Below are 13,929 nucleotides of genomic sequence, written 5' to 3' on the forward strand. Positions count from 1 at the left end.
ATTATACTCACTCAAAGTCAGAAGAATGAGAGGAGATCTTGTAGAAACATAAAATTATGAAAGGGATAGATAAGATAGAGACAGGAAAATAGTTTTCACTGGGAGGTGAGACCCGAACTAGGGGACACAACCTCAAGATTCAGGGAAGTAGATATAAGGTGGAGATGAGGAAAAACTGTTATTCCCAGAGAGTAGTGCATCTATGGAATTCTCTGCTCAGGGAAGCAGTTGAGGCTACTTCATTAAACGTATTTAAAGTTCAGTTAGATAGATTTTTACATAAAAAAGGAATTAAGGGATATGAGGAAAAGGGGGTAGGTGGAGATTGGATCAGCCATGATCTTATTGAATGGTGGAGCAGGCATGATGGGCCAGATGGCCGACTCCCGCTCCTATTTCTTATGTTCTTATTAAAGTCGCCATATGAGAAGACTGAAAAGGCCATTTTAAAATGGGACGAACTGAACGACGTATCTTTTAAAATTTATATTTAGTGGTACTGAACCATCTTGTTTTTACTGTTAATATAAATCATTGAAATTTACATGGAGAGCTCTGGAAAGAAAGGAAGAGATGAAGAAAGTAGCAGGGTGGGAACTCCGATTTAAGGGGAAATGGCACCAGGAGAGGAGAGGTTTTAAAAGATAGCACTAAAGGAGAAAGGCTCTTCTTCTTCAGAATATTCCATGGGCTTCTGGTTCTATTGTTAACATCACTGTCAGAGCTAGGAATGTGTATGTTTCTTAAACAGGAAATGTTACAGTATTTTTAAAAAATTGAAAAGATATTGTTATACAATATTTGTTTGAAAAATAGTATGGATAAAACACTAAAGCTTATTAGTCTTAATATTAATGGGATAAATGGGTCAGTGAAGAGGAAAGGGTCTTGGCTTACCTAAGGAAATTAAAAGTGGATATAATCTTTTTGCACAGGAAACACATCTTTCCAAATTGAAACATGATAGATGGATGGGTAGAACAAATAATATAATCTTCCTTTGGTTCAAAAGCAAAAGGGGTAGTGATTCTAATTAATAAAAACACAACAGTGTTAATAAAAGACACCTCAATTGATCAAGCAGGAAGGTATATAATAGAACATTGTAAAATTTATGGAGAGGCATGGACATTTAAGCATTCGACCATTTGAAATGGGCCTTTCTATTTAAAAATAATGGAAAAAATTTGGCATAGACAGAACATTTACGAACTGGATAAAAACTTTACACTATTAACCACAAGCTAAAGTTATAAGCAATAATCAGATGTCAGCAGTGTTCCCTTTGATAGATCAAATAGACAGGGATGCCCCCTGCCCCCAGCATTTTTTTTAATTTTAGCTATTGAACCACTGGCAGAGATAGTAAGAGGGAATCTGGATATAAAGGGCTTCAAAGTTGGTCAAGAAGAACATAAAATTAGTCTATTTGCTGATGGTGTTCTACTATGTCCATCAGACCCAGCTAAATCTTTGGAAAAATTACGAGGACCACTTGAAAAATATGGAATAATATCAGGTTATAAAATAAATATGAACAAAAGTGAGATAATGCCATTAACAAATGATGAATATGAAAGATACCAAAAAGGAAGTAAATTTAAATGGAAGCCGGATGGAATAAAATATCTTGGAATAACAACTGACAATAACTTACAAAATCTGTACAAACTAAATTATGTTCCTCTTCTTGGGACGATAGAAAGAGACCAATAGAATTGGAGAGACTTACCGATTACTTTAGTGGGAAGGGTTAATTGAGTCAAAATGAAAGTAATGTCAAGACTGCAGTATCTTTTTCAATTGCTGCCTATTCTGTTACCTAATTTTTTTTTTAATTACTAAACAACCATATTAGACAGTTCCCATGGAAATAATACAGTACCAAGGATTGCACTGGAAAAACTGACATGGGACTGCAGGCTGGGAGGACTTAGACTTCCAGATTTTAAAAAAATACTACTTAGCTACACAGGCTAGATTTCTCACAGCCTTCTTCATTGAAGACAACCTCCCCTCTTGGATTCAGATGGGTATGTACTCAATGGAGGAAGGGGAAGCAAAGGACTTTATCAATAAATGGAGTGTCAAATCACTAGAAAAAAAGATGGATAACCACATTCTAATACATATGATCAGAACATGGCAAAATATTAATGAATGTTTAGGAAAAAAAGTATGGATATCAATGAAACCATCACTGTAAAAATGTGTTATTTCCTATGTGTTAGGCAATAGAATATTATATTTGTGATATGACAAAGGAATAAGATATATTGAAAATTGCTACACGGATGGAACTCTTAAGCCCTTCGAACAATTAAAACACAAATAGGGAGTGGCCAATGTGGCCAGTGGGATCTTCTTCTGTTTTCTCCATCTTAGATGGTTCTTAAGAGAAAGATGGTGACCGATGTTGACCCCACCTGAAATTAGTGAAAATGAATGAACAATTTGAATGGGGAATACATCTAAATTAATAACAAAAATGTTCTATGGTCTCCAGAGTGGAAGTGCAAAATCAGGAGGTCAAGAGAAAGATGGGAGTTAGACTTGGGTGTAGTGATTTCAGAAAGAAGCTGGTCAGATTGGTGGAAGGACAGCATGACATCAATTATAAATGAAAGATATGGACTGGTTCAGTATAATTTTTTTTACACCAATTATATCTTACCCCTCAGAAATTACATAGATCAAAAGCTGAAATATCAGAGATGTGTTGCAGATGTGGAACTGAGACAGAAACTTTTCTATATGCTACATGGTCATGCATGAAGGTGAGGCTGCTGTGGTGAGACATCACAGAAAAATTAATCAGGATAATAGGAGTGGCCTTCATAGGTGACCCAGAGCTATATCTACTAATTAATATAATGGAAATGAGCCACAAACTGAATAAATATCAAATCTCATTAATAAAAATAACACTGGCTGTAGCAAAAAAATGTCTTGTAATCACTTGGTCATCCAACTCTCCTCTACTTATAGTACGATGGACTGTGGAAGTGAACAGCTGGATGCCTATGGAAAAATCACATATAATTTAAAGAATAAATATGACACCTTCTGTAAAGATCTGGCAGCTATACCTGGACAACATAGGGGACCAAATACAGTAATAAAAAAAAAAAGAAAAAAGACTATAAATACAACTATTATATATTTTTAAACATTGTTTTCCCAATTGTATTCTATATGTTTAAAAGATTCGTAAGCTCTGACAGTGTGCAGATTCGTATGTATGGAACGAAGGAGGGAGGGACCATTTTGTTTTTGTTCGTTGTTGTTTGTAAGAAAAAGTTTAATATATTGTGATAAAATTTTATTATGTATATTTTTGAAAAAAATCAAAAATAAAATATATCAAAAAAATGATGGAGCAGTTGTGAAGTCTCAGTTTTATCAGTGATGCATGATATTAAGTATTTTGTCACAATAATCTGTACCATATGCAGCCACTGGCATTGAATAATGTTAACAGCAAGTAGCCTCTCAATCTACAAATGTTATATCTCTAGAGTAAAACACAAGAGTCTACAGAAACAGTGACTGAAGAAAAAAATGCTGGAGATACTCAGCAGGTCAAATAGTTTTCTTTCTACAGCAAAAATAAAGATCAATGACCAGCGTTTCAGGCTTGAGCCCCTTCGTCAAGGCTGTGAGCAAGATGCGGGCAGGCGCCTGAACAAAAGTGGGTAAATTAAAATCTACTCTGGGTATAGCAAAAGGCAAAGGAGTCCACATATAGCAGTGACAAATTGTGAAGCGGAAGAATTGTGATGTGTTTGCTCAAAGTTCATGTTCTGTTTTTGATGTGTCCAATATCTAATAAAACCCGGAGATCTGAATTGTTTTTCATTTCATAGACAGTTGAATAAATCTCAGTTATGCTTTTGTTCAACAGGTATAATCCACCAGATGAAAGGAGATTATGACACTGCACTGAGGCTCCACAAGACTCACCTCTCCATTGCTCAGGAGCTCAATGATTATGCTGCGCAGGGAAGAGCCTATGGAAATATGGGAAATGCTTATAATGCACTGGGCTTGTATGACCAAGCAGTAAAGTACCACCGTCAAGAGCTGCAGATCTCCATGGAAGTCAATGATCGGGCATCACAAGCATCAACCCATGGTAACCTTGCTGTTGCCTACCAGGCCCTGGGTGCCCAGGATAGGGCATTGCAGCACTACCAAAACCATCTGAATATAGCACGAGAGTTACGGGATATACAAAGTGAGGCCCGTGCACTTAGCAACCTGGGTAACTTCCACTGTTCGAGAGGAGAGTTTGTTCAAGCTGTTCCGTACTATGAACAGTATTTACGCTTGTCTCCTGACCTACAAGATATGGAAGGTGAGGGAAAAGTTTGTCATAACCTTGGCTATGCCCATTATTGTCTCGGAAGTTACCAAGAGGCTGTAAAATACTATGAACAAGATTTAGCTCTAGCCAAGGATTTGCATGATAAACTTAGTCAGGCAAAGGCCTACTGCAACTTAGGGCTGGCATTTAAGGCCCTTACTAACTATACTAAGGCAGAAGAATGTCAGAAATATGTCCTATCACTTGCCCAGTCCTTAAACAATGCTCAAGCCAAATTTCGAGCATTGGGCAATCTGGGTGATATTTTAGTGTGCAAGAAAGATATAAATGGTGCAGTTAAGTTTTATGAACAGCAGCTGACTTTGGCTCATCAGGTTAAAGATCGCAAACTTGAAGCCTCTGCTTATGCAGCTCTGGGTACTGCCTACAGATTAATACAGAAATATGACAAAGCACTAGGATATCACACACAAGAGCTTGAGGTTTATCAAGAACTAGTTGACTTGCTGGGTGAATGCAAAGCACATGGACACCTTGCTGCAGTCTACATGGCCCTTGGAAAATACACCATGGCCTTCAAATGTTATGAAGAGCAGCTGGATTTGGGGCAGAAGCTAAAAAATCCCAACATTGAGGCACAAGTTTATGGCAACATGGGAATCACTAAAATGAACATGAATGTAATGGAAGATGCGATTGGCTATTTTGAACAGCAACTCGCAACACTGCAACAGTTGAGTGGCAACGATGCAGTCCTGGATAGAGGGCATGCATATGGAAATCTGGGCGATTGCTATGAGGCATTAGGAGATTATGAAGAAGCTGTAAAATATCATGAACAGTTCTTATCAGTGGCTCAAAGTTTAAACCGGATGCAGGAACAAGCCAAAGCCTATCGGGGACTTGGAAATGGACATCGGTAAGTTCGAACCTAAAAAAAGATCTGTGTGTGTGTGTGTGTGTGTGTGTGTGTGTGTGTTAAGTTTGAACCTAAATAAAGTTCTGTGTGTGTATGTGTGCACGTATGTATTTATCTTGCCCATGAACAACAGCCATAATTGTTCAATTAAAGGGGAGAAGGAAAAAAACACTTAAGGTTTATCAATTTACCAAATTATAGATAATCGTTCTAAATCAGTATTTTTCAGACCATCTGTGGAAGCAAATTAATTCAGTTAGAAATGAGTGAATAAGCATCTGTACTAATCATTGAAATACAGTGTATGTGGAGTCAGATCAAAGAAAAGCTAATAAAGCTTTATATCCCATTATAGTGGAGTTAGAATATTGCATTAATATTTGTGCAGTGCTACTATTCCTCGAGCTTTAATTGTATCCTCCAAATAACATATGCTGCTATTACAGAATGTTTTCAAATTGTTAGGGACAAATGGTATTGAGAAAGGAAGATGGCAATATTTTAAATGCTTCTACCAGTAGACAACAGGCAGGTAACCTCTTTTACTCTGGAATACGGAAAAGTCACCTAGAAAATGGATCATCTAGCATTATTTTTTTAGTACTACTCCATCCAGAAATGGGTTACCCCAAAGTTAATTCCATCAGCTATTAGTTCTGGGTGAAACTGTGCTAAATGCAGAATTACACCAAGCACTTTCAGCTGTGATCCTTGTGACCTTGCCTCAAGTTTTCCAGCTTCACTCATGAATGCAATGACATCAGTCATTGTGCAATGCAAGTTTCTGTCCAAACTGACATAAATCAGAGCTCAAAGACTATGGTGGATTAAAATCAGCAGAAATGGGAGTACATTGAACTGTGTTCTTGATTTACTCACAATTTGAAAAGGCTTACCTCAAGACAACTCACAGAACAGCTTCAGGGTTGACCACAGACTGTTCAGACACCTCCCATGGTTCACAGAGTGTGATAAATATCCAGTGAATGTTTTTGTTTGTATTTAGCTGAAAATCATTCAGTGGGTGAATCAATAATTTAGCTGGAAGCTTTTTGTTACTGGAGACATTGGGATGGACATGACAGGCCTCTCATGGGGGATCAGCAGCTCTGTGGCAGGAAATAGACATGTCCATTGCAAAGATCCTACTCCCAGAGAATCTTTAGAGACACTACATGTGAACTGCCTGAAAGGCCAAGGTGCTTAATTTCAAATATATGGTACTTTATTCCGGAAAAAAAAATTAAGGAAATGCAAAATAATTAGTACGTCTTTCTTTATATTTATTATACCATCACACCAGTGCATTATTTTAAAATGCTTCAATGCCACTCATATTTTTATCTTTTAGCAATACACTTGCAGTGCATCAAGAGGCTGTTACATAGACAGAGCCTTTCTCCTCAGTGTCCATGACCCATAACAGTGGTTGTTCCCTACCAAGCCTTTGTAGCAGTTGTACTGAGTTACACTATGCCCCTCAGCATGTACTTCTGCACCCTGGTATTTATTTTAAGTCATCCCCTTAATTTGGAAGACCAAAAATATCACAAGCAACTCAAAGCATATCTTTCGCTGAATTGAATAATTCTGAACATCCACCATTTTCATCAATACAACACTTTAATAATAAGCCAGAAGAGGCCAGATTGTGTGGAATATTCCCACAAATCCTGCTTTGTATCCCGGCATCACTGATTAGAATATGCTACTGATAAATCCTTGGGCTAGTTTCTTAACTGGCATACTACAACCTCTCTGTACTTTACTACTTTCCAATGAAGAACTCCATGGTTTGCAGAAAATGCACCTTTCACAGAGGATTTCAACTCTGTAAGTGTAGTTGGCCATTGGGAGCTCAGATACCTGAGACTGCTGCTCAGCATCACAGGTGGCCAACCATTATTGTAGCCGATGCAACCCAGGCTGTACGCAGCATCAGATTTTGATCCAAGTGGCATTCAATGAGTGGGGATATGGATTGGGGGACCATCACTTCAAGGTAGTAAATTCCTCACACTTCTGGGAGGAATCTTTCATGGAATTCCAAATGAGATTCCTTTGAAGCCGTTGCATCAATTGGTCATTTCAAAGTATACAATGAGGAGAAATAGATGTGTCTTCAACAAAAGAAATAGCAAGTTTCACTGAGTTCACAACAGTTCCACGAGACCAATCTAGTACCATGCTTTTTTTTTGTACAGCTAATCTTAGAGCAGCTTTGAGGAAGTCAGAGTTTACTTAAGATGGAATTAAGGAAGGCAAGAAGAGTGTGTGATTTGGCTCTGGCAGTTAAGGAGAGTCTAAAGATGGTCTACAAGTATAATAAAGGCAAAAGAGTTACTATGGAAAGAAAAACAACCCTTAAAAATCAACAAGGTTGTCCATGTGTGGAGCCACCGGAAATGGGTGTGACCCTAAATAAATATTTCTCATCTGTATTTATCATGGAGAAAGACTTGGAAGCAAGGGGAATTGGGGAAATAAATAGACAAGTCGATGAGAATCCATGTTACGAAGAGAAGAGGTGATGCTGGAGATCTTAAAATGCATAAAGATAGATAAATCAATGGGGCCTGATCAAGTACATCCCAGTGCATTATGGAAATCTAGGGAAGAAATTACATGAGCCCTGGCTGACCTACTTGCATCACCATTAAGCATGGGTGAGGTGCCTGAAGATTGGAGAGTGGCTAATATTGTGCTTTTATTTCAGGGAAACCACAGACCATATAAACATATACAGCACAGAACAGGCCAGTTTGGCCCTACTAGTCCATGCTGGAACAAATCAGTGAGCTTAATGGGCAAGTTACTGGAGGGGGTTGTGAAAGACATGATCCACTTGCATTTGGAAAGGCAAGGACTAATCAGAAATTGTGCATGGGAAATTGTGTTTCGTGAATTTGACCAAGTTTGAAGAGGTGATCAAGAAAAAAATTGGATTCTGGTTCAATTCCAATGTTTGGAAGAAAACTGAATAAGTATCTGAGAAAATAGAATTTGCAGAGTTGGAGAGAGAGGGTCGGGATTTGGGATGAATTGGATTTCTCTTGCATTGATTTAATTGATCAAATGACCTCCTCCTGTGCTGTAACTATTCTGTTATATGTGGCAATGGAAATGTGCACTGTTGATCTTTTGAATGTGAGTGTAATAATCACAGTGGAACATTGAAAATAAGCAGACAGGCAGATTTTGTAGTCCCTGCTTACCAGGCAAATTATAGCTCTGTGGCTCTTCTGTGTGTGAGGATTATCTCCTCAGTCTGGTTAGATGTTGCACTCAGGCATTGGGCCTCCCTCCTGCCTGAGGGGATTACCTCAGTGTCCAACATCCCATCTTTAGATACCTTTTTTTCTGGGTTGAAGAGGTAGAAATTAAAACATAGGATCATTGGATGAATGTCAAGAGGGAGGAGGGAGGGTCAGTGGGGGGAGGGGAGGTAGGATATAGAATAAAATGTTGTGTGTGTACTTGTGTATACATTTGTCGATTGGTGTGTCAAAAATAGGGGTCATTACTTTATGAGGGGGAGGGGGGTTGTCAACATATCTTGTGAGATCTTGAAAAATTCTTTCATTGACTGTCGTCTCCAAGAAGTCACCTCTTGCTTAGCTCTTCATGAGGGCCCTGAAGGCCCTTCTTTCCCAAAGTACCTGATCCCAGTCACCAATGTGAAGGACCTCACTCATGGCATGCATCCTATTTACATTCCTTTGCATAAATCATGAAGCACTCTCCCTTTTCCTAGTGGCCTTTCTGTTCTCTATTGATGCCTTTGGGTGCATTGTTGCTCCTGGCAGCCAAGAGGAATGTCTCCTTCTCTCTGTGGTTGCACAGCAAAGTGACATTCGATGTGCTATGTTCAACATGGTCCCAATTTTTTTTTAGTATAAAACACCCTAAATGTAGTTTCACATTTGCATGAGACCAAAACTGTGATTATTTAAAAACAAATTTGACGACACCCTAATTAGGCAACACTTAACCCAATGATGGTGTATCAAAATAGGTACTTCAGTTTCTGATCATAAAGTTGGTGCTTCTGATTGACCCACACTTCAGCAGATGCTTGGAGAATAATTGATGTATATTTAGGTATTCTGCTTGAAACGAAGATGGAGAAAATTGAATCAAGTTCAAAGGTTGCTTGAAAAATCTATGTTTCACAATTGGTAGCATGTTTTCTGGTTTCAAACAACATTGTTACGGATTAGTTTTTCCACTCTGTTTGTTGGCAGGCAGCAGGAACTGAGCTGTAATTTACCACATAAGCAGGACATCATGCAGACAGACCAGTCATTATCATTTCAGTAAATGAAATCTACTTTGATGCTCATTATCAATGTTCCATTGTGCTTTTTACACCCCACTTTTAACTGATCCACAGAGGTGTGTGTGTAAATAGAAGGGTCTTTTAAATAAAATCAGAATTGATCGTCATGAACAAGTCATGAAATTCAGAGTTTTGCGGCAGTATCATAGAGCAAACATTAATATTATAACCATCTTACAACAATAATATTCAAAAAATTTAAATAGTAGTGCATGAAAAGTCAGATAGTGCCTTTGGTTCATTGATTATTCAAGAATCTGATGGTAGCAGGGAAGAAGCTGCCCTTGTGCCATTGAGTGCTCGTCTTTAGGCTCCTGTACCTTTTCCCCGATGGTATCAGAGTGAAGAGAGCGTGGCCTGGTTGGTGGGGGTCTTTGAGGATAGAGGCTGCTTTTTAAAAACACAGCCTCATGTAGATGTCCTCGATGAAGTGAAGTCTGGTCCCTGTGATATCGTAGGCCGAGTCAACAACCCTCTGGAGTTTTTTCATTCAGAGAGTGAATTGAACTGCCCACTCAATTTTGACATTTAAAAACAATCTGGACAGGTACATAGATGGGAGGACAATGAAGGACTGTGGTCTGCTTGCAGGTCAATGGGACCAGGTAGAATAAGAGTACAACATGAATTAGATGAGCTGAAGGGCTTGTTTCTATGTCACAATGGCCTATGGTTTCAATGATTCATGATTGTTTGTCATCATTCAGTCTGTCCTGCTTTATGATGCTGGAAGATATGGTTAGGATAGTCGGCAAGATACTTGGGCTGGTCTCTGGGAAAGTTACCAAGTTTCTTGGGTAAATGTCCCCGAATGATTAAGGGAAGACTTTACTAAGTCATTGGATGGTGCGTACCATTATCATGTGCGGAATGTATTGCGGAGTACCTTCTCTCATGACTTATTCGGTATTGATGGGGACCAGTAGTTTGCTCAACCTTTTCAAGCTTTTGTGGCAAACAGTTTTGTTTTGTTATAGGATTCTGCTTTGAAATATTCTGTCTTGACTGTTTCTAGCTTGTATTTAAAATTTCAGCACATTTACTTAACTGAAATTAAAGTTGGCTGCTGCCATGATGGGATTTGGGCTCATATCTCTGGACCATCTGATACACTATTTGTGCAGTAACCTAATCAGTGTGCCCCCAAGTCCATTTAGAAAATTGATTGTTGAGATGTGGTGTTACAGCTAAGTGCCCTATTCTGTTTTAAGATGGGAGGAATTTGTCTCTTTGGCAGGACAAAAATGCTGCTTGAAAGGATCTTGGGGGAGCTGGTCATTTCATAGTTGTGTTTCTAACAGGGTCATTAACCTGGATAGCTAACCCTCCTGGAGACTTGTTCAGCGAAGGTAAGTTGTTTGAAGTCTCCAGATAAGAAGCCAGATTCAGTAGCATTTGTACCCACTAGAGTGGATTTAAATATTTTTGACAGGATCATTTGCACACATGACATTTCTGAGTATCGTCAGATGGTTGCAGATCCAAAGTAGCTGCAGCTAATTATCCGCAAACGTTGCGTGTTGGGTTATTCTGTAATATGTACCTTAATTGAAGGTTCTGTTGTACTCAAACAACACCTCCCCACAAGGGAACATTTAGCTGGGAAAGGTGAGCACAGCTGGGATGTATTATTTAAAGTATTTGATTGCACTGGTGTTTTGTAATTCTTTTGAGTAATATTTCCCACCTGGGATGATTTTCACTGGGAAGCCTCTGAACAGAGATGCCAGCAATGAAGAAATAAAACAATTCAAGTTGTACGACTGTGAATATATCAGAGTATGGAACAGAGTCCGGTCGATGGGATTATAGTAGCATATGATCCATCAAGTCCTCTGACTTGGGGATCGAGCTGCTGGAATTTATATAGACAATACAGTCTGGTTATTATGTCACTGACCTCTCAGTAGTGTTGTCTGTTGCTAGGACTCACTAATACACCTTCATAATAAAGTTCTGTCAGTCGGAAACTGGCTTATTTTACTGACTGACCTTATAATAGTGCAATCCTTTACTGTGACTGATTGAACTATGAATATTGTAACTGATTGACCCCTGATAATTCAGCACTGTTATTGTGGCTGATTGACCCGAGCATGTTGTGGCAAACTAGTCTAATATGATGCAGTTCTGCCACTGGATAGACGGAAGATTCACCTCATACTAATGCAGCCCTGTGACTGATGGATCTCCAACAGCATTGTACCCCCGTGTGACCAAATGCCAATCCTTAAGATAGCTCAGTTTGTGGTATGACTTATTGCTGTTTTGAGAGCAGAATCCACATTATGAGTTGTTTTTGCAAATCCTACTACTTTGGCCTGGCTTCGCGGACGAAGATTTATGGAGGGGTAAATGTCCACGTCAGCTGCAGGCTCGTTTGTGGCTGACAAGTCCGATGCGGGACAGGCAGACACGGTTGCAGCGGTTGCAGGGGAAAATTGGTTTTTGGGGTTGGGAGTTGGGTTTTTCCTCCTTTGTCTTTTGTCAGTGAGGTGGGCTCTGCGGTCTTCTTCAAAGGAGGTTGCTGCCCGCCGAACTGTGAGGCGCCAAGATGCACGGTTTGAGGCGATATCAGCCCACTGGCGGTGGTCAATGTGGAATTGATGCAACTTAGTAGGAATTTAGAAGCCTTCGGTCACAATTGTTTATTTGCAAGTCTTCAATATAATTGTTATATCACTATGGTAATTTAATTTCAAGGAAAAACTTAATATGATTTCATAAGAGAATGGCACAGCTATCAGATATGACGTCAGTTAACATACTGTGAATTACTTAAGTCGCTGCTTAAGAATTAATCTCTAGTGACTGGCATTTATAAATGATTATTAAGATATAGTGCTGAGTGAAACAGAGCTTGGGGAAAATATCGAGTATCCAACTGTAACTGAATAATTGTTATTAAAAGAAAAGGTCAGAATGATTCATGACCGTGCTGGCTGGTGTAGAATGATTGAATTTTAAATCAAAGGGTTTGCTGTGAGCTAATCCTCAACTAAGTTCAAAGAGCAGTGATCTCCTTATGCTAAATTTACCAAACTGAAATCCAGACTAAGTTCCCTTTCATTTGTTCCAAACTTCTGATAACCTCCAGATGTACAAAGCCCATTCAGACTGAACTGCTTCCCGTAATTCTCCATACTCTGTTCTCTTAAGATTCAGGCAGTGAGTTTCACTGATTGTCTAGTACTAAGGGTTGTTTGTCCAATCCTTTGTTGTAATGCTATTGTCGATGGAACACTCTGTTTACTCCAAGCCATTTTTCTTTGTGGGGGGTGGGGGTGGGGGTGGGAACTTTATCTTTTAATCGTTCAAATGGCACAGAGAATAGGTAACTCAGTGATGACATGTTCCCAGGTAGTAAGGTATGATTTGGAGTTCTGAAGGAAACACTGAAAAGGAGCTCACACGGTTAGTTATACAGTTTATTGTGTCATTTGTATCTCTATCTGCCAGTGGTGGATTGAAACCATTAAACCCTGAAGCTTACAAATCTATGAGCGTCTGTAGTCACCAGCAGATTCTTTGTCATAAATCAACCAACCTGCCAACTCCCCAATGAGGTGTCAGTGTGATCCATCACATGATGAATGGAAGCGAACGCTAAGAAAGTACAATTCTCAAAAAGTTGTTGTATGCCCGTTGATTATTTAAGTATCCAAATGTACCCATTTTTATTTGTAAATATTTTATTCTATTTTTTACTGAATAAACACTTCATTAATTTCAAAATTCTCTTATAAGGAGCTATTGGAAGTTCTTCCAAAGCAATTGAGGTTAATAGGGAACAAATAGAAAGCTTACCATACCTCTCATTCAAAATGTGATAGATACCACGAGCCTGCAGCTGACGTGGACTTTTTACCCCCTCCATAAATCTTCGTCCGCGAAGCCAAGCCAAAGATTCATAAATAATTATATGCTGCTTTTGACATAACATTACTTATTATATTTAAGTCATTTTTTTTGAATGTGATGGGGATTTGTCTGTGCTGAGGGCACTTCTGTTGAGTAGAGAAAGGGAAGGATGGACCTCACAGGGTCTGAGATAATTCACTGCAACAATTTTTCTTTTTATTAGACATGATTGTAAAATATAAGGAAACATTTGCCCCAAGGCAATCTTTCATTTCACGCTAAACAGATAATGATGGCATTCACCTCCATAATAAAATCAGAATAGCTTTTCATTGACATTTTTCTCGAGCACCAAGTGCCTGATTATTATTAAACCCATTCTGGGTTTGGTGGTAGACTACAGCAATGAAGGAAATATTCCATGTTAATACTATAGAAATGATACAATTTCAGTGAATCTGATTTGCTGCTTTATTGGATAAG

General features: G+C 38.7%; 1 protein-coding gene across 7 annotated transcripts in view; it reads left to right on the forward strand.

Moving 5' to 3' along the window:
- Positions 1–13,929, forward strand: part of ttc28 (tetratricopeptide repeat domain 28) — a 1,007,267-nt gene that overhangs the window by 680,860 nt on the left and 312,478 nt on the right. For all 7 annotated transcript variants that reach the window (XR_011356152.1, XR_011356153.1, XR_011356154.1 and 4 more), the window contains exon 7: positions 3,905–5,246. Coding sequence is in view for 1 of the 7 variants with exons in the window: in XM_069932874.1 (XP_069788975.1) it covers positions 3,905–5,246 (1,342 nt within the window). In the remaining 6 variants the exon portion in view is untranslated. The remainder of the gene's footprint in view (positions 1–3,904; positions 5,247–13,929) is intronic.

This window comes from Narcine bancroftii, chromosome 4 (genome assembly GCF_036971445.1).
Source record: "Narcine bancroftii isolate sNarBan1 chromosome 4, sNarBan1.hap1, whole genome shotgun sequence".
Lineage (NCBI taxonomy): Eukaryota > Metazoa > Chordata > Chondrichthyes > Torpediniformes > Narcinidae > Narcine > Narcine bancroftii.